The sequence below is a fragment of the Heterodontus francisci genome, chromosome 7 (assembly GCF_036365525.1).
Source record: "Heterodontus francisci isolate sHetFra1 chromosome 7, sHetFra1.hap1, whole genome shotgun sequence".
Taxonomy (NCBI): Eukaryota; Metazoa; Chordata; class Chondrichthyes; order Heterodontiformes; family Heterodontidae; genus Heterodontus; species Heterodontus francisci.
Genome location: NC_090377.1, coordinates 69,444,161 through 69,469,200, shown reverse-complemented (window position 1 = coordinate 69,469,200; position 25,040 = coordinate 69,444,161). Strand labels below are relative to the sequence as shown.

Below are 25,040 nucleotides of genomic sequence, written 5' to 3'. Positions count from 1 at the left end.
TAAACAAGTGACTGCAACAACTACCGTGGAATCTCCCTGCTCAGCATAGTGGGGAAGGTCTTCGCTCGAGTCACTTTAAACAGGCTCCAGAAGCTGGCTGAGCGCATCTACGCTGAGGCACAGTGTGGTTTTCGAGCAGAGAGATCCACCATTGACATGCTGTTCCCTTCGTCAGCTACAAGAGAAATGCCGTGAACAACAGATGCCCCTCTACGTTGCTTTCATTGATCTCACCAAAGCCTTTGATCTCATCAGCAGACGTGGTCTCTTCAGACTACTAGCAAAGATCAGATGTCCACCAAAGCTACTAAGTATCATCACCTCATTCCACGACAATATGAAAGGCACAATTCAGCATAGCGGCACCTCATCAGACCCCTTTCCTATCCTGAGTGGTGTGAAACAGGGCTGTGTTCTCGCACCTACACTGTTTGGGATCTTCTTGTCCCTGCTGCTCTCACATGCGTTCAAGTCTTCAGAAGAAGGAATTTTCCTCCACACAAGATCTGGTGGCAGGTTATTCAACCGTGCCCGTCTAAGAGCGAAGACCAAAGTATGGAAAGTCCTCATCAGGGAACTCCTCTTTGCTGATGATGCTGCATTAACAACTCACATGGAAGAGTGTCTGCAGAGACTCATCGACAGGATTGCGGCTGCCTGCAACGAATTTGGCCTAACCATCAGCCTCAAGAAAATGAACATCATGGGACAGGACGTCAGAAATGCTCCATCCATCAATATTAGCGACCACGCTCTGGAAGTGGTTCAAGAGTTCACCTACCTAGGCTCAACTATCACCAGTAACCTGTCTCTCAATGCAGAAATCAACAAGCGCATGGGAAAGGCTTCCACTGCTATGTCTAGACTGGCCAAGAGAGTGTGGGAAAATGGCTCATTGACACGGAACACAAAAGTCTGAGTGTATCAAGCCTGTGTCCTCAGTACCTTGCTCTACGGCAGTGAGGCCTGGACAACGTATGTCAGCCAAGAGCGACGTCTCAATTCATTCCATCTTCGCTGCCTCTGGAGAATCCTTAGCATCAGGTGGCAGGACCGTATCTCCAACACAGAAGTCCTCGAGGCGGCCAACATCCCCAGCATATACACCCTACTGAGCCAGCGGCGCTTGAGATTCCTTGGCCATGTGAGCCACATGGAAGATGGCAGGATCTCCAAGGACACATTGTACAGCGAGCTCGTCACTGGTACCAGACCCACCGGCTGTCCATGTCTCCGCTTTAAAGGCGTTTGCAAACGCGACATGATGTCCTGTGACGTTGATGACAAGTTGTGGGAGTCAGTTGCCAGCGATCGCCAGAGCTGGCGGGCAGCCATAAAGGCAGGGCTAAAGTGTGGCGAGTCAAAGAGACTTAGCAGTTGGCAGGAAAAAAGACAGAAGCGCAAGGGGAGAGCCAACTGTTTAACAGCCCCAACAACCAATTTTATCTGCAGCACCTGTGGAAGAGTCTGCCACTCTAGAATTGGCCTTTATAGCCACTCCAGGCGCTGCTTCACAAACCACTAACCACCTCCAGGCGCTTACCCATTGTCTCTCGAGACAAGGAAGCCAAAGAAGAAGAAGAAGAAGAAGATATTTCACTTTTCTTCTTAAACCAAAGAAAGCCTGTTTGTGCTCATTTCTTTGCCTTATAATTGGAAAGCAGTGAATAAGAATTCACAAAGGATGAGCTCAAAACACAGTGTGTTTAAAATTAAACCCTGTTACAAGAAGACCAGGTGAAGATAGTAACAGACCCCTCGACACCTTTCTCGCCTGGTTGTAATAACAGTCTTTAAAGAAATTTTACATAATTTACAGCAACTATACATTCCTTCAAGGCACAAAAATCCCAAAAGTAAAGGCAGTCAACCATTGATAAAAAAGGAAGTTAAGGATTGGATAAGAGTAAATGAAAAGGCCTATAAAGTTGCCAGAAATAGTCGTAAAACTGAGGATTGGGAGGATTTTAGAATACAGCAAAGGAGGATGAAGAGACTGATAAAGAAAGGGAGAATAGAATATGAATGTAAGCTAGCAAAATTTTTTTAAATGGGCTGTAAAGGCTTCTACAGGTACGTAAAAAGGAAACGTTTGGCTAAGACAAATGTGGGTCCATTACGGGCAGAGTCAGGAGAATTTATAATGGGGAATAGAGAAATGGCAGAGAAGCTAAATGATTACTTTGTGTCTGTCTTCACTAAGGAAGATACAAGAAATCTCCCACAATCAGAAATCCAAGGGATTAGGTGGAATGAGGAATTGAAGGAAATTAGTATTAGTAAGGAGGCTGTATTGAAGAAATTAATGGGGCTGAAGGTTAATAAGTCCCCAGGACCTGATATTCTACATTCCAGCGTGTTGAAAGAGGTAGCTATGAGAGATAGTGGATCATCTTCCAAAATTCTATAGATTCTGGAGAGGCTCCTGCAGATTGGAAGGTCACAAATGTCACCCCACTATTTAAGAAGGGAGGGAGAGAGAAAACAGGGAATTACAGACATGTTAGCCTTACATCAGTCGTTGGGAAAATGCTAGAATCTATTCTAAAGGATGTGATAAATGGACACTTGGATAATAATGATCTGATTGGGCATAGTCAACATGGATTTATGAATGGGAAATCATATTTGACAAACCTGTTGCAGTCTTTTGAGGATGTTATGAACAGAATTGATAAATGGGAGTGGGTGGATGTGGTATACTTGGATTTTCAGAAGGCTTTTAATAAAGTCCCCTATGGGAGGTTGTTTAGTAAAATTAAAGCACATGGGATAGGAGGTAATATACTGGCATGGATTAAGGATTGATTAACAGGTAGAAAGCAGAGAATAGGAATAAACGGGTCATTCTCGTGTTGGCAGGCTGTGACTAGTGGGATACAGCAGGGATCAGTGCTTGGGCCCCAGCTGTTCACAATACATATTAATGATTTGGATGTGGGGACCAAATGTAGTATTTCCAAGTTCACGGATGACACGAAACTAGATGGGAATGTGTGTTGTGAGGAAGATGCAAAGCAGCTTCAAGGGGATTTGGACAGACTTAATGAGTGGGCAAGAACATGGCAGATGGAATATAATGTGGAAAAATGTGAGTTTATCCACTTTGGTATGAAGAACAGATGTGCAGAGTATTTCTTAAATGGTAAGAGATTAGAAAGTGTAGATGTACAAAGGGATCTGGGTGTCCTCGTCAGTAAGTCACTGAAAGCTAATGTGTAGATGCGGCAAGCAATTAGGAAGGCTACTGGTATGTTAGCCTTTATCGCAAGAGGATTTGAGTACAGGAGTAGTGAAGTCTTGCTTCAATTGTATAGAGCCTTGGTTAGACTGCACTTGGAGTACTGTGTGCAGTTTTGGTCCCCTGACCTTAGGAAGGATATTATTGCCAAATAGTGAGTGCAGCGAAAGTTCACCAGACTTGTTCCCGGGATGGCGGGACTGTCTTGTAAAGGGAAACTGGCCCTGTATTCTCTAGAGTTTCGAAGAATGAGAGGTGATCTCATTGTAACCTACAAAATACTGAAAGGGATCGACAGGGTAGATGCTGCTAAGATGTTCCTCTGGTAGGGGAGTCTAGAACCAGGGGACACAATTTCAAAATAAGGGAAGCTACTTAGGACAGAGATGAGGAGAAATTTCTTTACTCAGAGAGTTGTGAATCTTTGGAATTCTCTACGCCAGAGGGCTCTGGAAGCTCAGTCATTGAGTATGTTTAAAGCAAGGATTGACAAATTTCTAAATACAAATGATATAAGGGGATATGAGGATAGTCTGGGAAAAAGGCATTCAAGTGGATGATCAGCCATGATCATATTGAATGGCAGGGTATGCTCGATGGACTGATTGGCCTTCTCCTGCTCCTATGTTCCTGGATGTAATAACTTCTGTGTAGATGGCTCCTGGGTTGTCAGCACCTGAGGGAGCTCCTCACTGTTCATGTCTATCTGTGGTAGGGAAACTATTGGAAAAAATTCTGAGGGAACAGGATTAATTTCCACTTGGAGAGGCAGGGATTAATCAGGGATAGTCAGCATGGCTTTGTCAGGGGGAGATCATGTCTAACAAATTTGATTGAATTTTTCGAGGAGGTGACTAGGTGTTTAGATGTGGGTAAAGCAGTTGATGTAGTCTACATGGATTTCATGAAGCTTTTGATAAGTTCCCGCATGGGAGATTGGTCAAGAAGGTAAGAGCCCATGGGGATCAAGGGCATTTGGCAAATTGGATCCAAAATTGGCTTAGTGGCAGGAGGCAGAGGGTGATGGTTGAGGGTTGTTGTTGCGATTGGATGCCTGTGACCAGTGGTGTACCGCAAGGATCGGTGGTATGACCCTTGCAGTTTGTAGTGTACATTAAAGATTTAGACATGAATATAGGAGATATGATCAGTAAGTTCACAGATGACATGAAAATTGGTTATGTCGTAAATAGTGAGGAGCAAGGCCTTCAATTGCAGGACGATATAGATGGGCTGGTAAGATGGGCAGAGCAGTGGCAAATGGAATTTAATCCTGAGAAGTGTGAGGTGATGCATTTTGGGAGGACTAACAAAGCAAGGGAATATACAATGAATGGTAGGACCTTAGGAAGTACAGAGGGTCAGAGGGACCTTGATGTACTTGTCCATAGATCACTGAAGACAGCCCCACAGGTAGATAAGGTGGTTAGAAAGGCATATGGGATACTTGCCTTTATTAGCTGAGACATAGAATATAAGAGCAGGAAGGTTATGATGGAGCTGTATAAAATGCTAGTTAGGCCATAGCTGGAATACTGTGTACAGTTCTGGTCGCCACACTATAGGAAGGATGTGATTGCACTGGAGAGGGTGCAGAGGAAATTCACCAGAATGTTGCCTGGGTTGGAGCATTTCAGCTATGAAGAGAGACTGGATAGGCTAGGGTTGTTTTCCTTAGAGGAGAGAAGGCTGAGGGGGGACCTGATTGAGGTATACAAAATTATGAGGGGCATGGATAGGAAGAAACTTTTTCCCTTAGCGGAGGTTCAATAACCAGGGGGCATAGATTTAAGGTAAGGGGCAGGAGGTTTAGAGGGGGTTTGAGGAAAACTTTTTTCACCCAGAGGGTGCTTGGAATCTGGAACACACTGCCTGAAGGGATGGCAGAGGCAGGAACTCTCAACATTTCAGAAGTATTTAGATGAGCACTTGAAATGCCATAAGCATACAAGGCTACGGGCCAAGTGTTGGGAAATGGGATTAGAGTATATAGGTGCTTGATGGCCAGCATGGACACGATGGGCCGAAGGGCCTCTTTCAATGCAGTATAACGCGATGACTCTATGACGCTATCTACTGCCATCCGTTGCTCTTTCTCCTCACTAAATCTTCTCTTCTGCTGTTTAAGTTCCCCTGATTATAATAGTGGGTGCAATTTTAGCCCAAACTTCAAATTCACTGTTAGTTTCAACAGCCTCTGTCTGATAGCACAGACCCCATCCCCTGACCTTACCTTGTCAGCTCCGGTAAAGATCTGGATAAGACCTGGATGTGGTTTTTCTCTCAAATCTGGCTTCAAATTTCTGGCTTCACTGGACATCAAGATCATGCTTCTATGCTGGATTACATTGGAAAAATGTAAGATTCTGCTTCTGTCTATAATCTGCTGCCTTTTTTTGTTGTTTTCTGATCTGTGAGCTGTGAAAAAGATCTGGAAAAATTTAAATCGAGATCTTCTTTGAAACGTAGCTTCAAATTTCGGGACGTATCTGAACATCAAGAAGAGCTTTTGCTCTGGACTTGTATTTATACAGTCCAGGATCCCATATGCTTTATTAACCGCTTTCTCAACCTGCCATGCAACCTTCAATAACTTGAGCACATATACCATTTGGTCCCTCTGCTCCTGCAACCCCTTTCGAATTGTACCCTTTAATTTCCATTGTCTGTCCTCATTCTTCCTAACAAATGAATCACTTCACTCCTTTCTGCATTAAATTTCATCTGCCACTTATCTGTCCATTCTACCAGCCCACTTGAAGTTTATCACTTTCCTCCTTATAGATCACAATACTTCCAAGTATTGTGTCATCCGCAAATTTTGAAATTGTGCCCTGTATGCCCAGGTCCAGGTCATTAATATAGATCAAGAAAAGCAAGGGTCCTAACACTGACCACTGGCGAACCTCACTATATACATTCCTCCAGTCCGAAAAACAACCGTTCACAACTACGCTCGGAGCAGGATTTTATACTGCCCTTGGAGATGGGAATGGAGGCAGGGGGCACACAAAATGGCAAGGGGTTGGCGTCTGGTGGCATGGCCGATGTCCGAATCCAATGCCATTTTGTTTGTGGTAGAGAAGGCTGAGGACAGCCCTCCCACATGAGGCCAATTCCGGCCTGCCGCCAGGACCCCCATCACTCGGATAAAATTCCACCTGTTTCCTGTCACTCAGCCAATTTCGTATCCATGTTGCTACTGTCCCTTTTATTCTATGGGCTCTAACTTTACTGACAAGCCTGTTATGTGTCACTTTATCAAATACCTTTTGGAAGACCATGTACACCACATCAACTGCATTACCATCCTCAACCCTCTCTGTTACCTCATCAAAAAACTCAAGCAAGTTAGTTAAACATGATATGACCTTAACATCGCCATGCTGGCTTTCCTTAATTAATCCACATTTGTCCAAGTGACTATTAATTTTGTCCCGAACTATGGTCTCTAAAAGTATTCCCACCACTGAGGTTAAATTGACTGGCCTGTAGTTACTGGGCTTGTCCTTGCACCCTTTTTTGAACAACAGTGTAACATTTGCAATTCTCTAATCTTTTGGCACCAGCCTGAATCTAAGGAGGATTGGAAGATTATGGCCAGTGCCTCTGCAATTCCCACCCTACTTTCCTCAGTATCCTTGGATGCACTTCATCTGGTCTGGTTACATATCAACTTTAAGTACAGCCAGCCTATCTAATACCTCCTCTTTATCAATTGATAGCCCATCCAGTGTCTCAACTACCTCCTTTTTCCCATGACTAGAGCAGCATCTTCTTCTTTGGTAAGACAGGTGCAAAGTACTCATTTAGTTTAGCTGCTCTTTGTGGTAGTGAGTATCACATTCGAACTGCTCTCTGGGTAAAGAGGTTTCTCCTGAATTCCCTATTGGATTTATTCCATCTATCTTTGGCCTCCTTATCTTGAGAGACAATGGGTAAGCGCCTGGAGGTGGTCAGTGGTTTGTGAAGCAGCGCCTGGAGTAGCTATAAAGGCCAATTCTAGAGTGACAGACTCTTCAACAGGTGCTGCAGATAAAATTGGTTGTTGGGGCTGTTACACAGTTGGCTCTCTCCTTGCGCTTCTGTCTTTTTTCCTGCCAACTGCTAAGTCTCTTCGACTCGCCACGCTTTAGCCCCGCCTTTATGGTTGCCCGCCAGCTCTGGTGATCACTGGCAACTGACTCCCACGACTTGTGATCAGTATCACAGGACATCATGTCGCGTTTGCAAACGCCTTTAAAGCGGAGACATGGACGGCCGGTGGGTCTGGTACCAGTGACGAGCTCGCTGTACAATGTGTCCTTGGGGATCCTGCCATTTATTAGTGATTATCTTATATTTATGATTGCTAGTTTTGGTCTTCCCCACAAGTGGAAATATCTTCTTTATGTCTACCCTTTCATAATCCTTTCCATCAGGTCACCTCCCCCCCCCCCCCACCCCACCCCCAGCCTTCTCTTTTCTAAAACATGAGGAATGTGAACGAGGTACTATAAGGCTGTTGCTGAATTATATGTGCAAAAAGTTGACTAAACTTTTCCTTAGAGCAGAGAAGACTGAGAGGGGGCCTGAATGAGGTATACAAAATTATGAGGGGCAAAGATAGGGTAGATAGGAAGAAACTTTTTTTCTTAGCAGAGGGGTCAATAACCAGCGGGCATAGAATTAAGGTAAGGGGCAGGAGAGTTGGAGGGGATTTGAGGAAAGAAATTTTCACCCAGAGGGTGGTTAGAATCTGGAACACACTGCCTGAAGGGGTGGTAGCGGCAGGAACCCTCGCAACATTTCAGAAGTATTTAGATGAGTACTTGAAATGCCATAAGCATACAAGGCTACGGGCCAAGTGCTGCAAAATGGGATTAAAATAGATAGGTGCTTGATAGCCGGCATGGACAAGAAGTGCCGAAGGTCCTGTTTCTGTGCTGTATAACTCTGTGACTCTATGAACAGGCAATGATCTTTCTGTTAATTTAAACTGTTAATAAAAATCTTTTAACCAATTGAATTTATTTATATCAATTGAATTAATTAATTAAATGATTTATATAAATTAAATTAACAAGTTTAATCTAGTTCTGTAATACAAGAGAAAGAAGAAACTAATTTCTATTGTTACTTTTCTTTAGAAGAAGTAAACTGTCATTGGCTGCTAAATATAGTTCTGTGGTTTGAGGTGTAATTCAGTTCTGCCAGTGACCTACATTTTTAATTCTTTTGATTTGTGCCTTTTCAGAACCAACGCCAAGCATATGATTATTACAGTGAGGGTAAAGATTGGCAACCTATATGTCCTCTTGGATATGGAAAATTTGGTGAAGTCACTCTTGTATATGATAAGAATAAGAAGGTTGTATGTGCTGCAAAGAAGGTAACAAAGCCGAGATGCAAAAAAAGGGTTAATTTTGTAAAAATTATATTCTTAGCACATTCTGCATTGCGAACATGAATGATTGATTTATTGATTTTTTGCATTGTTGTTTCAATATGCACAACTAACTTTACCTATCAATTATTCATATTAACATAATTGTGTAAAACCAACAAATCACTAGCTTTGCCAAAGCCTGCTTTCCTTGGCCTAATAAGCTTTGGTTTGCAATTGTCGATGTAAATGGGTATCAGTGGGCACTGCATGTATACCATGACAAGGCACTATAGCACACTTATTTATTCAGTTCAAACTGTAATTCACTTAATCATCCCTTAACTCTGTGGCTAGTGGTAGCACTATTACATCTGAGTCAGAAGGTTGTGTGTTCAAGCTCTATTCCAAGGATTTGAGCACAAAGGCCAGAATTTTATGTTGAGCAGGAGGCCCCGCCCACAGACTGAAACGTCGGGGGCGAGCCCGCCTCTGCCAGTCCTAGGGAGCCACACTGGGATTTTTCATTCCCCAGGCCCTTATTTGGTCTTGGACAGGACCTCCACCTTATTGAGGCAGGAAGTCCTGCCTAATGGAGCTGCCGGCCAATCAGCAGGCCAGCAACTCTTAGTCCCAGCAGTGTCACTGGGTGCGGAGGCCACTGCTGGGACTACACCCAGCCATCGGAGACAACAGGAAGGACGGCCCCGGAACTCAGGTAAGTACTTGGGGCCTCACTGGGGACAATTGGCTGGGCTCTGGTGAGGCAAGGGTGGGTGGTCAGTTGTTGTGGGGTGGGGATGTGTGGTAGCATTGTGCGTTGGGGGCAGTTGGGGCTTCAGGGGAGGCCCTCGGTGGGGCACAGGGTGCCCGATCAGGAGGTCCCCCCCAGTTGTTTGGTTTTACCAGGCAGGGTTCTTGGGGCCTTTGCTGTCCGGCCGCCGAGGGTAAAATACCCGTGGTGGTGGGAGGCGGCCCTTAAGTGGCAGTTAATTGGCCACTTAAGGGCCTTGATTGGCCTGGGGCAGGGAATGGGGGGAGGTGGTGCTGTTTCTCGCCACTGCCGCCCTGCATAAAATTGCAGCAGGTGCAGGAGGGGTCGGTAACAGCACCCCTCCTGCCTACTCAATTTTACACCCCCACCCCACCCCAGCACCACCATCCCGCTTGTTGAGGGGCTGTAGAATTCCAGCCATAACCTCAGCTGACACATCAATGCAGTATTGAGAGAGTGCTCTACTGGAATGTCCAGAGGACTTGAAAGGCACTATATAAATGCAAGTTTGTTTGTTTCTTTACTGAAGGAGAGATCCTGGTCTCAATCATATGTAAAGAGACCAGACTAATTTGGCATATTCTTAACTAATTCTTAGGATAACTGACAAAAATGTGTTAACTTCCAATCCATTCAACACATTTTGTTTAGCTACAAAGAAGGTTTAGGTGTACCATCATAAACTGTGTTACAGTAACTTTAGCCTTTTACAATAATGATCATAATATCACCATTGCTTGCAGACTTTCCAAAGCTTAAGTAAACTATTGCAATTTACAATGGCCAATTTACCTATCAACCTGCAAGTCTGTGGGAGGAAACTGGAGCACCCGACGGAAACCCATGTGGTCACAGGGAGAATTTGCAAACTCCACACAGGCAGTACCCAGAACTGAACCCGGGTTGCTGGAGCTGTGAGGCTGTGGTGCTAACCACTGCCACTATTGCAAAGCGAGCTCTGCACCCCAAGAAGCTTAAAAGCTTCAAGTAAATCAAGTTCTCAGGATTACAATATTTTTGGGATGTACAGTACTGGTACAGACTTCACTTAATAATTTCCCTCAGTGTATCAGTTAATAACACTTGCACATATAACTCCTGAAATACTGAACTATTATTATGGAAAATATGAATTAACTACAAAAGATTCCAGAGTATATAGATTTATGACATCATTAGACTGAAATATTAAATGTTAGTGATTGCGAGCCATCAGGTGCAGGAAGATGAGTTTTTACCATTACCTGTTAATTGATCTTCGTAGGCAATAGCTTTCTTTATTACACTGCCTTTTGTCTGCTCAAATGAATAAAAGAAATTCCCGTTTTTGAAATAAATTTAACTCCAGATGTAATAAAAAAAATATGATTTGCTAGAGTTCTTGGGCTGCACTGGAGAAGCTACTCTAATACAGGAATGAATTCCAGTGTGCAATAGCATTCTCTGTCTCGAAGATCAATAGTTTATTATTTGGCTTTCAGTCATAATTTGTTTTATGAGCAGTTTTATTCATAGAAAATGCCTTTAAAAATTATGATTTAATTACATTTCTTTACTTCTGATCTCTCACTCAGCCTTGCATTTTCTTGATTTGATTACAGAAGATTTCAATAACAAAATGATGAGTAGCATTTTGTTTGTTTCACACTGGAAATATTTAAAGTGAAACCTGTACAGTCTAAATTGCAGGAAATGTGTGCTTATAAGCTTAAATTATTACGTTTTGTCATTCAAGCTAATAGATGTTGTATCTGTAAACATATCGGGCAAAATTGTGTTATCATTATCGAAACCCGTGTTAAAACTGAAATGAATAGTATTTCTGAGCTTGACAACTGATAGCACTGCAGCCTCACAGCTCCAACGGCCTGGGTTCGATTCTGGGTACTGCCTATGCGGAGTTTGCAAGTTCGCCCTGTGACTGCGTGGGTTTTCGCCGGGTGCTCCGGTTCCCTCCCACAGCCAAAGACTTGCAGGTTGATAGGTAAATTGGCCATTATAAATAGTATAGGTAGGTGGTAGGGGAATTGTGGGGATGTGGTAGGATTATGGGATTAATGTAGGATTACTATAAATGGGTGGTTGATGGTTGGCACAGACTCGGTGGGCCGAAGGGCCTGTTTCAGTGCTGTATCTCTAAATAAAAATAAATGAAAAAATAAAGTACCAACTTGCAATTGTGGAATGCTCAGTTCTGTAGCACACAGAAGAGGAAAAGGGCTGAAGACCCATTACATTGAGGGGGAAAATTTCATTCACATAGAACCGCTTCAAAGCTGCGCTACGCAGACATCGATTTTCCCAGGGGCAGATAGTGCCAACAGCAATTACCTGCTAGGCCCACATGGTTTTCTTCAAAGATATCAATGAGGAATGTTGTGCAGACAATGATCCGTGGTGCTGCCTTCTCCTAAGGAATCAATGTCGGCTGTGTAGCGTGGCTTTGAAGTGGCACTATGTGAATGCAATTTTCCCCCAAGTCTGTGCCCCTTTACATTGTTCTAGGATTTCCCAGGCTTCCACCAGGAATGCTTTTCCTACCACTTTACATAGTAGGCTGAAGTATGCATTGAAGTGGATGATCAGCCATGATCATATTGAATGGTGGAGCAGGCTCACTGGGCTGATTGGCCTACTCTTGCTCCTATGTTCCTTCCTAAGAAGGCACATTCCCAGCCCTCAACTTTAGTCTCTTGTTGAATAATTTAGAAGAACATTGCAATATGGCGAGATCAGGCGCAAGCGATTGTGACTCAAAATCTAACCTCCCAAACAATTTTAATTTCGCCCCCAATAGTCAACCATATAGTTTGGGTGGGAATCATGTGTAGGTCAAACCAATTAAGAGTGGCAGGATTGTTTCCTTGAACCAATTGGATTTTGATGACAATTCAACAGATTTATTATTTTCTGATGTTAGCATCCAAATGATTAGATCAGCTGAATTCAATTTGAACTCACCACTTCTAGATTGTTGGTCTAATCCCACAATGACTACGCTACTATACATTTAAAATAAAACCAGCAAATTGCATTGTGGTACTATTTACAGCTGTCACCGCAGTAAGAAAATTCTTATGTACTATTCTATTATTTCAATATATATGTACTTAGAAGTTTCACATGAAGAGGGGCAGCACAGTGGTGCAGCGGTTAGCACCACAGCCTCACAGCTCCAGCAACCCGGGTTCAGTTCTAGATACTGCCTGTGTGGAGTTTGCAAATTCTCCCTGTGACCACGTGGGTTTCTGCCAGGTGCTCCAGTTTCCTCCCACAGCCAAAGACTTGCAGGTTGATAGGTAAATTGGCCATTGTAAATTGCACCTAGTGTAGGTAGGTGGCAGGAGAATTGAGAGAAGGTAGGGATTTTGGGATTAATATAGGATTAGTATAAATGGGTGGTTGATGGTCAGCACAGACTTGGTGGGCCAAAGGGCTGTTTTAGTGCAGTATCTCTCTCTCTCTCTCTAAGAGCTGACTTGAAATTACTGAAAAGGTAATGTTCTTGGGACTTTTCACAAAAATGTAAGCTAAACCTGAAAAGCTCCATAGTTCTTGCAATACTGTGCTAGGGGACAATTGACCAATCAAAAGAGAAAATTGGCCTAGCAGAAATTAGGACAAACTGTAACTTGGTGCCTATTTTACACCTACCCTCCTATGACAGAATTATGCATAAGTTTTATTTCTGTGAATTTGTTTTTGCAAGGGTCAGAGTTAAAGAACTTCTCCCTCTACAAAATGATTTGCCTCCCCTTTTATAGTCCCTTGTCAACTGAAGAAGTGGGCTGGTTATTATTATTATCATTATTCTCATTATTCTCTTTGACAAGCCACTAGGGGGTGCATGAATCATGCAGGTTCTATCCTTTTGTTTTCCTTCCCCATCAGCAAGTGTTTTCTCTTTCGTTGTGTCTTCTCCAGTTGTTCAGAGAGAACTCATCATGTAGGAAATCAGAGATGCAGTCCTCTGTCTTATTGCAATATAGTACACTAGCAGATAAAGGGCAATAAGTGTGAGTGAAATAAAGATGATCCAAAAATAAAACTTATCTCACATGCTGCGTCAAATGTGAATTGTTGTAATTATGACTCTAAATTTATAGGAATTTATTTATTTTGGGGCAGTCAATGAAATCATTACTGTGGACTGAACTATTTAGTCTGAAATGAGAAACACTGACGGATTCAAGTGGTCAATTTTATACAATGAGACGATAACCTGGATTACTGTGAATAGGCATGAGGGGGAATTTCTTGAGTAGTATTTTATCTCAGAGTCAAGCTCTAGTGGGTTCTTTTATATTAGTACTTGTTTAAAACTGGGGTTTGTTGCTCTACATAATCATTTTATTCAAAAATTAATGAGTCACTAACCTTTTACACAAATGCAAAAAGGTATTTGACTGTAGTTTCTAGTTGGTTCCTATTTGACCATTTCTCTATGCATTTTTAGGTCTCAAAGAAACACTACAGACAAGAAGAATTGGAAATCTGGAGCAGTTTAAACGCAGTGAATATTGTTCAGCTGTTTGGAGCTGTTTCACATGGAGATTGCGTGATATTCTTCATGGAACTGGTGAATGGTAACTGCTATTTGGAGTTCCCTACAACCTTTAAACTCTCATGTGCGGAAAAAGTCAAATTCTAATTTTTTGAAAACATATTTCCCTAATTTGTCAAGATGTGTGCTGTCATATGTTATCATGTATACATTGAATAAATATGAGAGGTTATAGGATATAACACATAATTGTAAGACAGTATAAGTTCGGTGAAATAAAAATCTATATAATACAATGAATTGTTGTACACATGCTGAAACATTTGCTATAATTTCTATTGAGGCAGACTGGTATTACTCACAAATAATGGATATAAATTTTATCAAATGCTGCTAATTTACTTTTATTTTCATATTGGGATTTTAAAATTTATATAGTTAAGTCTTATAGCTAGCGTTTATCTGTAGCGCACATCTATGGTAAAAAAAAAATCATGATTGGCTCTAATAATTATTATTTACTAAGTTAACAATGCTGGTTGGCTCAAGTATCCAATTTTCTCCCATTAGTTAATCAAAAGCAGTTTAGGCAGACAGGAAAGCTATGAACTCACAAACGTGAGAAAACCAATCAAATTGCTTGAACTTCTTACAGCATGCATGTTACTGTAAATTGTTAATTTGAAAATGTTGGATAAAATTCTATATGTTCTAAAGAACGAGTTGTGGTGACAGTATTTAGAAAGTGACATTAATTTAATATAACTGCAACTTCTGTAGGAACTATACAGGTCCCACTGAAAACTGATGTTTCTTGACTTGATAATCTGAGGTAGGAATAAATGTTCTAGTTCAATTGCATTCAATTGACTGGTAGAATATAACAGTGTACAGTATTAGTCCCCTTCAGAAATTTTCTTCAAAAACATTGGACTGAATTTTACCAGCCCATTGGAGATGAGCTGGGAGGCGGAAGGAGTGGCAAAATGGTGGCAAAAGGTGTTGGGAGGTGTTTGTGATAGAAATGCAATACTGTACTAATGTACCTCCTGGCTTGCCATAGTCATGTGATCTCTACCATGAGGCACTCACTGCAGGCATCCATCAGCAGGCAGTTCAGTAAAGACACAGTACAAGCAAGACCATTCTCCTGTAAGCTCATTACATGGTGTCAGAATAGAGCTGAAATTGAGTGTTGAAGAGCTGTATAGAAGCACAGCTACTAAAAGAGGAATGCAGGAATGTCCAGAGCTGCTAAAAGCGGCAGGAAGACACAGAAAAGGAACAACGAAGTGCTGAAAGCTCTGGGTAAGACACAAAGGCTGCAAATCTTCCTCTCCTGGCACCGGTCAAAATGAAAGGTGATATGAAGCGAAACTGGCAGTTTCTCCACTCACAAAGGCAAAATTACGAGATTGTGACAGATTTAATTAACAAACCTGAGCAGCTACGAGTAGCTACGCTTTTATCACTGTTGGGGAGAAATGTTTTCCACCCAAAATCTATCCGAAGAACAACAAAAATGGGCAGCAGAAATTTTGAAAGCCTTGAAGGCATGCTTTGTACCCCAAGTGAACATAACTTATGAATGATATGTGTTCAGTATTAGGGCCCAAGGTGAAAAAGAGTCCATTAATCAGTATATGACCGCATTTACACAGCCCGCAGAATCCTGTGAATTTGCGCAACTAAAAGATGATCTAATTAAAGACAGGATTGTATTCGGCATAAGAGATCCAGTAGTGAGAGCACATCTACTAAGAGAGGAGACACTTACTGTCAGGAAAGTGATCAACATGTGCAGAAGTGCTGAGGTTGTAAATCAGCAGCTAGAGCATTTTCATGGCATGACAGACCAGGCTTTGCATTATGCTGATGGACATTCCAGGCTGAAAGGGCAGAAAGATCACGGACAAAGGGCAGGATGCAAATACTGTGGAGGACATCATACAAAGGAAAAGAAGGAATGTCCAGCAGGGGGAAAGCAGTGTTCTCACTGAATGAAGCTAAATCATTTTGCACGCAAGTGTTTGGCTAAAAGGAAGCACAGCAAGCAGCAACCTGATGACCACTGGAGAGATATCAGCTGAAGATTCTGATGAATCACTATACACCATACAATTGGTTGGTTCAGTCAGGTTGATAAGGGATAAGTGGTTTGTGACTGTTGGAATGATGACCGCAGAAGGAGAACAGCAAGTCAACATAAAGTGTCAGAGAGACACCAAAGCATCATGCAACATCATGACTTTCACAGACCTGTGCAAAGTGGCTCAACATGGCGATCCAAAAATAAAGCGCTCGAAAGTGAGATTGAGGCTATATAATGGCACCATACTAGTGCCGAGAGGACAAAGTACTCTGAGACCACAATGCAGTGACAAGAATGAAAATCTGGAGTTCCAGATCATAGACGACAAGCAAAAGCCACTCATCTCAGCCACAGCAAGTCTAAAGCTTGGATTTGCAATGTGTCGCAGCACACTAAACCACTGACCGCGGAATAGATCCTAAAGGAATACAACGATGTATTTACACGTTTAGGATGTCTTCCCGGAGAATATCATCTCGAAGTCGATGAGAGGGTAAGACCAATTCAGCATCTGCTGAGGAAAGTTCCAGCTGCCCTCAAGGACATCCTGAAAGACAAGATAGAAGAGCTGGAAAAGAAGGGAGTAATCAAGAAAGTGACAACCCCTGTAGAATGGATTAGCAGCATAGTAGCAGTGAAACAACATGGAAAGCTGAGAGTATGCATTGACCCAAAGGATCTAAATAAAGCTCTGAAGAGATCTCACTACCCCATGCCAACCATCAAAGGAATTTTGCCACAACTTGCAAAGAAAATAATCTTCACTAGCCTAGATGCAAAGGATGGTTACAGGCAAGTGAAGCTGGATGAAAGCAGCAGCTTTCTAACTACATTCTGGGTGCTGTTTGGGAGATACAGATGGATAAATGCTGTTTGGCATTTCCATGGCTCCAGAGGAGTATCAACACAGACAGTATGTGATAGTTAGTGATCTTCCTGAAGTGGAAGTTTTTTTTCATTCATTCATGGAATGTGGGTGTCGCTGGCCAGGCCAGCATTTATTGCCCATACCTAATTGCCCTTGAGAAGGTGGTGATGAGCTGCCTTCTTGAACCGCTGCAGTCCATGTGGGGTAGGTACACCCACAGTGCTGTCAGGAAGGGAGCTCCAGAATTTTGACCCAGCGACAGTGAAGGAATGGCGCTATAGTTCCAAGTCAGGATGGTGTGTGACTTGGAGGGGTACGTGCAGGTGGTGGTGTTCCCATGCATTTGCTGCCCTTGTCCTTCTAGTTGGTAGAGGTCGCGGGTTTGGAAGGTGCTGTCTAAGGAGCGTTGGTGCGTTGCTGCAGTGCATCTTGTAGATGGTACACACTGCTGCCACCGTGCGTCAGTGGTGGAGGGAGTGAATGTTTGTAGATTGGGTGCCAATCAAGCGGGCTGCTTTGTCCTGGATGGTGTCCAGCTTCTTGAGTGTTGTTGGAGCTGCACCCATCCAGGCAAGTGGAAAGTATTCCATGACACTCTTGACGTGCCTTATAGATGGTAGACAGGCTTTGGGGAGTCAGGGGGTGAGTTACTCGCCACAGGATTCCTAGTCTCTGACCTGCTCTTGAAGCCACTGTATTTATATGGCTACTCCAGTTCAATTTCTGGTCAATGGTAGCCCCTAGGATGTTGATAGTGGGGCATTCAGTGATTGTAATGCCATTAAATGGCAAAGGGAGATGGTTAGATTCTCTCTTGTTGGAGGTGGTCATTGCCTGACACTTGTGTGGTGTGAATGTTACTTGCCACTTATCAGCCCAAGCCCGGATATTGTCCAAGTCTCGCTGCATTTCTGCACTGACTGCTTCAGTATCTGAGGAGTCATGAATGGTGCTGAACATTGTGCAATCATCAGCGAACATCCCCACTTCTGACCTTATGATTGAAGGAAGGTCATTGATGAAGCAGCTGAAGATGGTTGGGCCTAGGACACTACCCTAAGGAACTCCTGCAGTGATGTCCTGGAGCTCAGATGATTGATCTCCAACAACCATAACCATCTTACTTTGTACTAGGTATGACTCCAGCCAGCAGAGGGTTTTCCCTTCTGATTCCCATTGACCTCAGTTTTGCTTGGGCTCCTTGATGCCATACTCGGTCAAATGTTGCCTTGATGTCAAGGGCAGTCACTCTCACCTCACCTCTTGAGTTCAGCTCTTTTGTCCATGTTTGAACCAAGGCTGTAATGAGGTCAGGAGCTGAGTGGCCCTGGCGGAACCCAAACTGAGCGTCACTGAGCAGGTTATTGCTAAGCAAGTGCTGCTTGATGGCACTGTTGATGACACCTTCCATCACTTTACTGATGATTGAGAGTAGGCTGATGGGGCGGTAATTGGCGGGGTTGGACTTGTCCTGCTTTTTGTGGACAGGACATACCTAGGCAATTTTCCACATTGCAGGGTAAATGCCAGTGTTGTAGCTATACTGGAACAGCTTGGCTAAGGGCGCAGCAAGTTCTGGAGCACAGGTCTTCAGTACTATTGCCGGAATATTGTCAGGGCCCATAGCCTTTGCAGTATCCAGTGCCTTCAGTCGTTTCTTGATATCACATGGAGTGAATCGAATTGACTGAAGTCTGGCATCTATGATGCTGGGGACTTCAGGAGGAGGCCGAGATGGATCATCAACTCGGCACTTCTGGCTGAAGATTGTTGCAAATGCTTCAGCCTTATCTTTCGCGCTGATGTGCTGGGCTCCCGCATCTTTGAGGATGGGGATATTTGTGGAGCCACCTCCTCCAGTTAGTTGGCTAATTGTCCACCACCATTCACGGATGGATGTGGCAGGACTGCAGAGCTTCGATCTGATCCGTTGGTTATGGGATCGCTTAACTCTGCCTATCGCATTCTGCTAACGCAGTTTGGAACTCAGATAGTCCTGTGTTGTAGCTTCACCAGGTTGACACCTCATTTTGAGATATGCCTGGTGCTGCTCCTGGCATGCCCTCTTGCACTCTTCCTTGAACCAGGGCTGGTCTCCTGGCTTGATGGTAATGGTAGAGTTGGGGACATGCCGGGCCATGAGGTTACAGATTGTGGTTGAGTACAATTCTGCTGCTGCTGATGGCCCACAGCGCTTCATGGATGCCCAGTTTTGCATCGCTAGATCTGTTCGAAATCTATCCCATTTGGCACGGCAGTAGTGCCACACAACACAAAGGAGGGTATCCTAAATGTGAAGGCAGGACTTCGTCTCCACAACGACTGTGCGGTGGTCACTCCTACCAATTATGTCGTGGACAGATGCATCTGCGGCAGGCAGATTGGTGAGGATGAGGTCAAGTATAGTGGATGATCTAGTTTATGGATGTGGAGACACAATGGAAGAAGCCATTGTTGACCACGATCAAAATCTAGTGCGGCTGCTAGACTGAGCTCGCCAAATGAACCTGAAGCTGAAAAAGAAAAGATTGCAATTAAAGATGCCTGAAGTCAGTACATGACCTATGTAGGTCATGTACTGACAGCAAAAGGTCTTTGCCCAGATCCTGAAAAGGTGAGAGCAGTAGCAGCAAGGCAGTGACTCACAGATGTAAAAGCAGTGCAATGATTTGTTGGATTCATCAACTATATTGCAAAATTCTTGCCCAATTTGTTGTCAGAGTGTGAACCATTACGCCAATTCACTACCAAGGACATGCAGTGATATTGGGGCACAGAACAAGAAGCAGCGTTCAGTAAAATCAAGCAACTAGTGACGGCAACGCCAGTGCTGAAATACTATGATGTAAATGATGAAGTCACCCTGCAGTATGACTGCAGTGTGACACCAGTGAGACAGAACTTGGAGCAACCCTAATGCAGCAAGAACAACCGGTTGCAATTGCATCCAGGGCGTTAACACAAATGGAATGCCGCTATGCTCAGATTGAGAGTGTTCCTGTCCATTGTCTTTGCTTGTGAACATTTTCATCAATACCTGCTTGGAAGAGACAAAGCAACAGTCAAATACGACCACAAGCCACTTCAAAGCATTTTCCTCAAGCCTCTACTATCTGCTCCAAAGCATCTGCAAAGAATGTTACTCTGGGTACAGAGATATCATCTGGACGTAACATACAAGCAAGAGAAACAGATGTGCATTGCTGACATGCTGTCGAGCGCAGCACTCCCTATGAAGAAAATAGAGGATGCTACGACAGGGTGTGAAATCTTCCAGATCTTCCAGATGGGGCAGCACAGTGGTTAGCACTGCAGCCTCACAGCTCCAGCGACCCGGGTTCAGTTCTGGGTACTGCCTGTGTGGAGTTTGCAAGTTCTCCCTGTGACCGCGTGGTTTTCCGCCAGGTGCTCCGGTTTCCTCCCACAGCCAAAGACTTGCAGGTTGATAGGTAAATTGGCCATTGCAAATTGCCCCTAGAGTAGGTAGGTGGTAGGAGAATGGTAGGGATGTGGTAGGGAATATGGGATTAACGTAGGGTTAGTATAAATGGGTGGTTGTTGATCGGCACAGACTCGAAGGGCCTGTTTCAGTGCTGTATCTCTCTATGACTCTATCCAATGTGAAGCTGCAGCTCTCAACGTGTGCTGTAAGTCATCAACCCAGCAGAGACATTGAATCTGACTGACAAGCGCCTTACTAAAATCAAGTGAACTACCCAACAAGATGCAACTCTCCAAGTGTTGCTTGAAGTAGTGATGAAAGGATAGCCTGAAAGCATCTAGGGCACTCCTGTGATCACAAGAGTGTGTTGGGTATACAGAGATGAATTGACAGCCCAAGATGGCATCATGTATAAAGGAAATAGTGTGATTATCCCTAAGAAGTTGAGAGGAGAGATGCTAAAGCGCATCCATGCAAGCCACCAAGGAATTGCGTCAAGACTGAGGAAGGCAAGAGAAGTGCTCTACTGGCCAAGCATGAGCGATGAAATCAAGGACCACATCAGCCAGTGCAGTTTGTGTGCAATGAGTAGCAAACTAAGCAAGCTAAAGAGTTGCTGATGACACATGACATCCCAGACAGACCATGGATAAAGCTGGGAGTAGACCTCTTCACTCTTGCAGGAACTGATTATCTTGTCACCATAGACTACTATTCTGGCTACTGGGGTGTAGACCAGCGAACCTCAATGACGACTGTTGAGATTGTAGACTGCCTGAAAGCACACTTCAGTCGTTATGGCATTCCAGACATTGTGATGAGCGACAGTGGCCCTCAGTTCATGAGTGAAGAATTCAGCCGCTTCACAAATGATTGGGAAATTCAACATCATACATCATCTCCACACTATCCCCAGTCAAATGGAAAGGCTGAGGCGGCAGTGAAAATCGCCAAAGGAATCATAAAGAAAGCGAGCAAATCCAGCACAGATGTATACAAGGTAATCCTCAAGTAGAGAACACACTTACTGAAGGCATGGAAAGTAGTCCAGTACAAAGACTAATGTCACGCCGCACCCAAACTACTCCTCCAATAGCAAAAAAGCTACTGAAGCCAGAAGTAGTAACAGGTGTGAGTGACAAAATCAAGGTGAAATGACAGACAGCCAAATTTCAAGTTGACAAGATTGCCAAACCATTGCCAGAATTGAGCATTGGAGAGCTGGTCAGGGTAGAAACCTTCAATGCTCTCAACAAGAGTCAGCCCAAGTAGAGCAGTTGTCACCTCGATCATACGCAGCGGAAGTGAATGACCAGATATACCAGCGCAACTGCAGGCGTGTGCGCACAACTGGAGAAGCTGTTCCTTCACTGCAGGTGGCCGATCAGGAAGATGTGAGCTCACCATTTGCCCAGACCACAGATCAACCATTAGTCCCAGAGGTCCATAGCACCCCAACAACGGTTACTGCGGCAACAGGTGACACGGGAACAACACTTCCTCGAGAGGGACAATCACCCAGATGAACAGCCAATGACAACATGCAAGCACACCATCAAGAGACCAGCACAATTTAAAGACTATGTGTGCAATGCATGCACAGAGACTGACGAAAATAACGAACTGCTAATGCATATGAACAGTTATGTGCATAGTGGATAATTTGGGCAACTCACAGTGTAAATGATAATGCATGCAATTTTTTTGTATGAAAAGGGGGATATTTGGGATAGAAATGCAATACTGTACTACTGTACCTCCTGGCTTTCCATAGTCATGTGACCTCTACCATGATGCATTCACTGCAAGCATCCATCAGTAGGCAGTTCAATATCTACACAGTACAAGCAAGACTGTTGTCCTGTAAGCTCGTAACAGGAAGGAAGTCTGATGTCATTACATCGTGACCAGGTGCTACCAAAGACTGACAGGAGGACATTGCGCTGGAACATAGCAGGAAGGCAATTAAGCCTGTTAAACAGGCAATTAACAGCAATTTTACTGGGTTTTTCTAACTTTTCGACGGGTGCACGGGAACAACGGCGCTTAAGAGCTTTGCCAACTACAATAAGGTGGAGGCTGAGTGGGAGGTCAATGTTGGCTGCAGTCGGCAGCCATTGTGAGCGGTAGTGTGGCTTGGCAGGGAGGGTAGAGCTGGGTGAACAGCAGATGTAGCAATTGGGAGCAGGGGCAAACTTGCCTAGAAGAGTGGTGAGTTGTACTTGGCACCTGTTTGTACAGAGCAAAGTAGGTGGGAGTCCCAGAGAACTGAGTGCAGCTATTTGCCATGGGCCTCATTCAATCAGCCTTCAAGACCTCCAGTGAGGAGCAGCATCAGAGGGAGAGAGCTGTAGCCACAGACAGCAGGGCAGCAATGACTAGAGAGGCACCAGGATCATGAGCCTGAAAGGGGGCAGGGAGGAGGAGGGCGCAGAGGAGCACACAACCAGCCTGTTACAGGTAGAAGACAATAATCCCCAGAGAGGGTCTAATGTTGGAGGCTGAACTTCCTGCAAATGTTGCAGCGGTAGTGTCGCCGAAGACTGCGCCTCTCCAGGGAGGTGGTCACCGAGCCACTTGCCATGATGGCGGATGAGCTGAGGTCACCGGGGAAGGATGGGCACCCAATGCCTGTCACATTGAAGCTTACCATGGTGCTTAATTTCTTCGCCTCAGGATCATTCCAGGGATCCTCTGGAGATACCTGTAGGATCTCCCAGTCTGCAGCTCATCGATACATAAAGATGGTCACCAATGCCATGTTCAAGAGAGTCACTCAGTATGTGCACTTTGTACCGATCCGGGCAGTCAAGCTAAGTGAGCCATAGGGTTCAGGGCCATTACTGGATTTCCCCAGGTGCAGGGTGTCATCAATTCCACTTGTATTTTCAGCATGGCTCCCACAGACCAGGCAGCAGCCTTAATGAACAGGAATGGCTTCCACTCACTCAAGGCAAAACTGGTCTGTGACCTCAAATGGATCCTTCAGGTCTGTGCAAGATTCCCGGGAAGCTGCCACGATGCCTACATACTAAGGTAATCCCAAGTGCCCGATCTTTTCAGGCCCCCGGGCACCTTCAAGAATGGATACTAGATTACGAGGGCTACCCACTGAAGAGATGGTTACTGATGCCTGTGAGAAACCCAAAGCACTGAAGCAGCTGCCACAGAACAACTGGACTGACCATTGAGCAGGCCATAGGCCTTCTGAAGATGCGGTTCAGATGCCTGGATAGATCTGGTGGAGCCCTTCAATATAACCCTGCAAGGGTCTCATGTATCGTTGTGGTGTGCTGTGCTCTGCACAACCTGGTACTACAGAGAGGAGAAGCTTTGAACAACGAGGACATCCTGGAGCACGATGCCTCCTCCTAGGATGAAGATATTGAGGGGGTTGGTGTCCAGGTGGAACAGGATGAAGATCCCAAGAGACAGCAGGCAAGGCACGATGAGATACGTGCAAGGGAGGCTCCTGCTGCGGTAATAGAGGCACTTTTCACATGAGCCTTACTTACAAACCAATAAATCTTGCACCTTCTGCAGACCTGTTGTTGTGTCCTTGATTTCCCTTACCATTTTTTCTGGAGCCGTCATCACATGAGGCAACAGCATGGGAAATGCCATGACCTCACTCGATGTGCTCCTTCCCATCACTCCCTTTGCGGGAGCCAGCGAACTGGTAAAAGCCCAGTAGTGTTTTTAAAAAAACGAAAGGATTCTTTCGTGGTGTACCATTTCACAATTCATTTAAGACAAATACACATCAAAGTGACATCTAACACCAGGATATAACACTGTGAAACTGGGAGGACTTTTTCACTTGTTTGTGGGTGCTCCTACATGGTGCTCCCGCTGTACTGTCAGCTGAGGTGGAGGCAGACTGCTGGCCTTTCTGCTCCATGGCTCTCGATGTGCATGGCAGTTGCCCTCTAGTTGCCTGAGGTCTGGAGGTCTCCTACATATTGAGGACCTCCTCCACAGTTGCAGGAGCTCCCCTGTCTTCGTGACTTCATGAGGCTCTGGTGTCACTGTCAGAGTGGCTGAGGAGCCACCATCCACACCACACCACATATATAGGGATAGGTGGGGATGTGATAGGAATGTAGGATTAGTGTAAACGGGTGGTTGATGGTCGGCACAGACTCGGTGGGCCGAAGGGCCTGTTTCAGTGCTGTATCTCTAAACTAAACTAAATTAAACTAAGAGCAACCTGAGAGGAGCCACCAGATGCTGCAAAGAGCCACTCCTCCACCCTTTCAGGGCGCACCTGGCTGTCCACTCACCTGAGGACTATGAGGACCTAGCAATAGCTCCAGGCATCTTCTGTCCCTCTTACCCAGTCATTGCTCCACAGAGCTCATGGAGGTGGCAATGGCATGCAGGTCCCCCCACGTCTCCAACATTCACTGGGTGGTATGCTGGATATGGCTTTCCATGAGGGTCACCAATCTCTCGATGGAGGAAGCCATATGTGTACATGGCAGAGTCATGGTGGCACTCATGGCCTGGATGGACTATTCCATTATCTGCGCATGGGTGCACATAGTCTCTGGAAACTCTGCTAGATGTTGCACACCTCACACTGCAGCTCCAGAGGCGTGTCATCAGCCTGAAGCTGAGGATCACTGGGTGCTTCCACCGTCCTCGAAATGATTGGCGTCGGTTGTCACTGCCTCCGTAAGCTGCTCTGGCGCATCCATGCTATGCTCACCACATTGTGACCCCGTTACTAACCGCGCATGACTACCCACCA

The 25,040-nt window shown here is 44.6% G+C and overlaps 1 protein-coding gene across 4 annotated transcripts in view; it reads left to right on the top strand.

Moving 5' to 3' along the window:
- LOC137371724 (mitogen-activated protein kinase kinase kinase 14-like) overlaps window positions 1–25,040 on the top strand; it is a 72,916-nt gene that overhangs the window by 20,792 nt on the left and 27,084 nt on the right. For all 4 annotated transcript variants that reach the window (XM_068034554.1, XM_068034553.1, XM_068034551.1 and 1 more), the window contains 2 exons: window positions 8,478–8,612; window positions 13,838–13,967. In XM_068034554.1, the coding sequence (XP_067890655.1) occupies window positions 8,478–8,612; window positions 13,838–13,967 (265 nt within the window). The remainder of the gene's footprint in view (window positions 1–8,477; window positions 8,613–13,837; window positions 13,968–25,040) is intronic.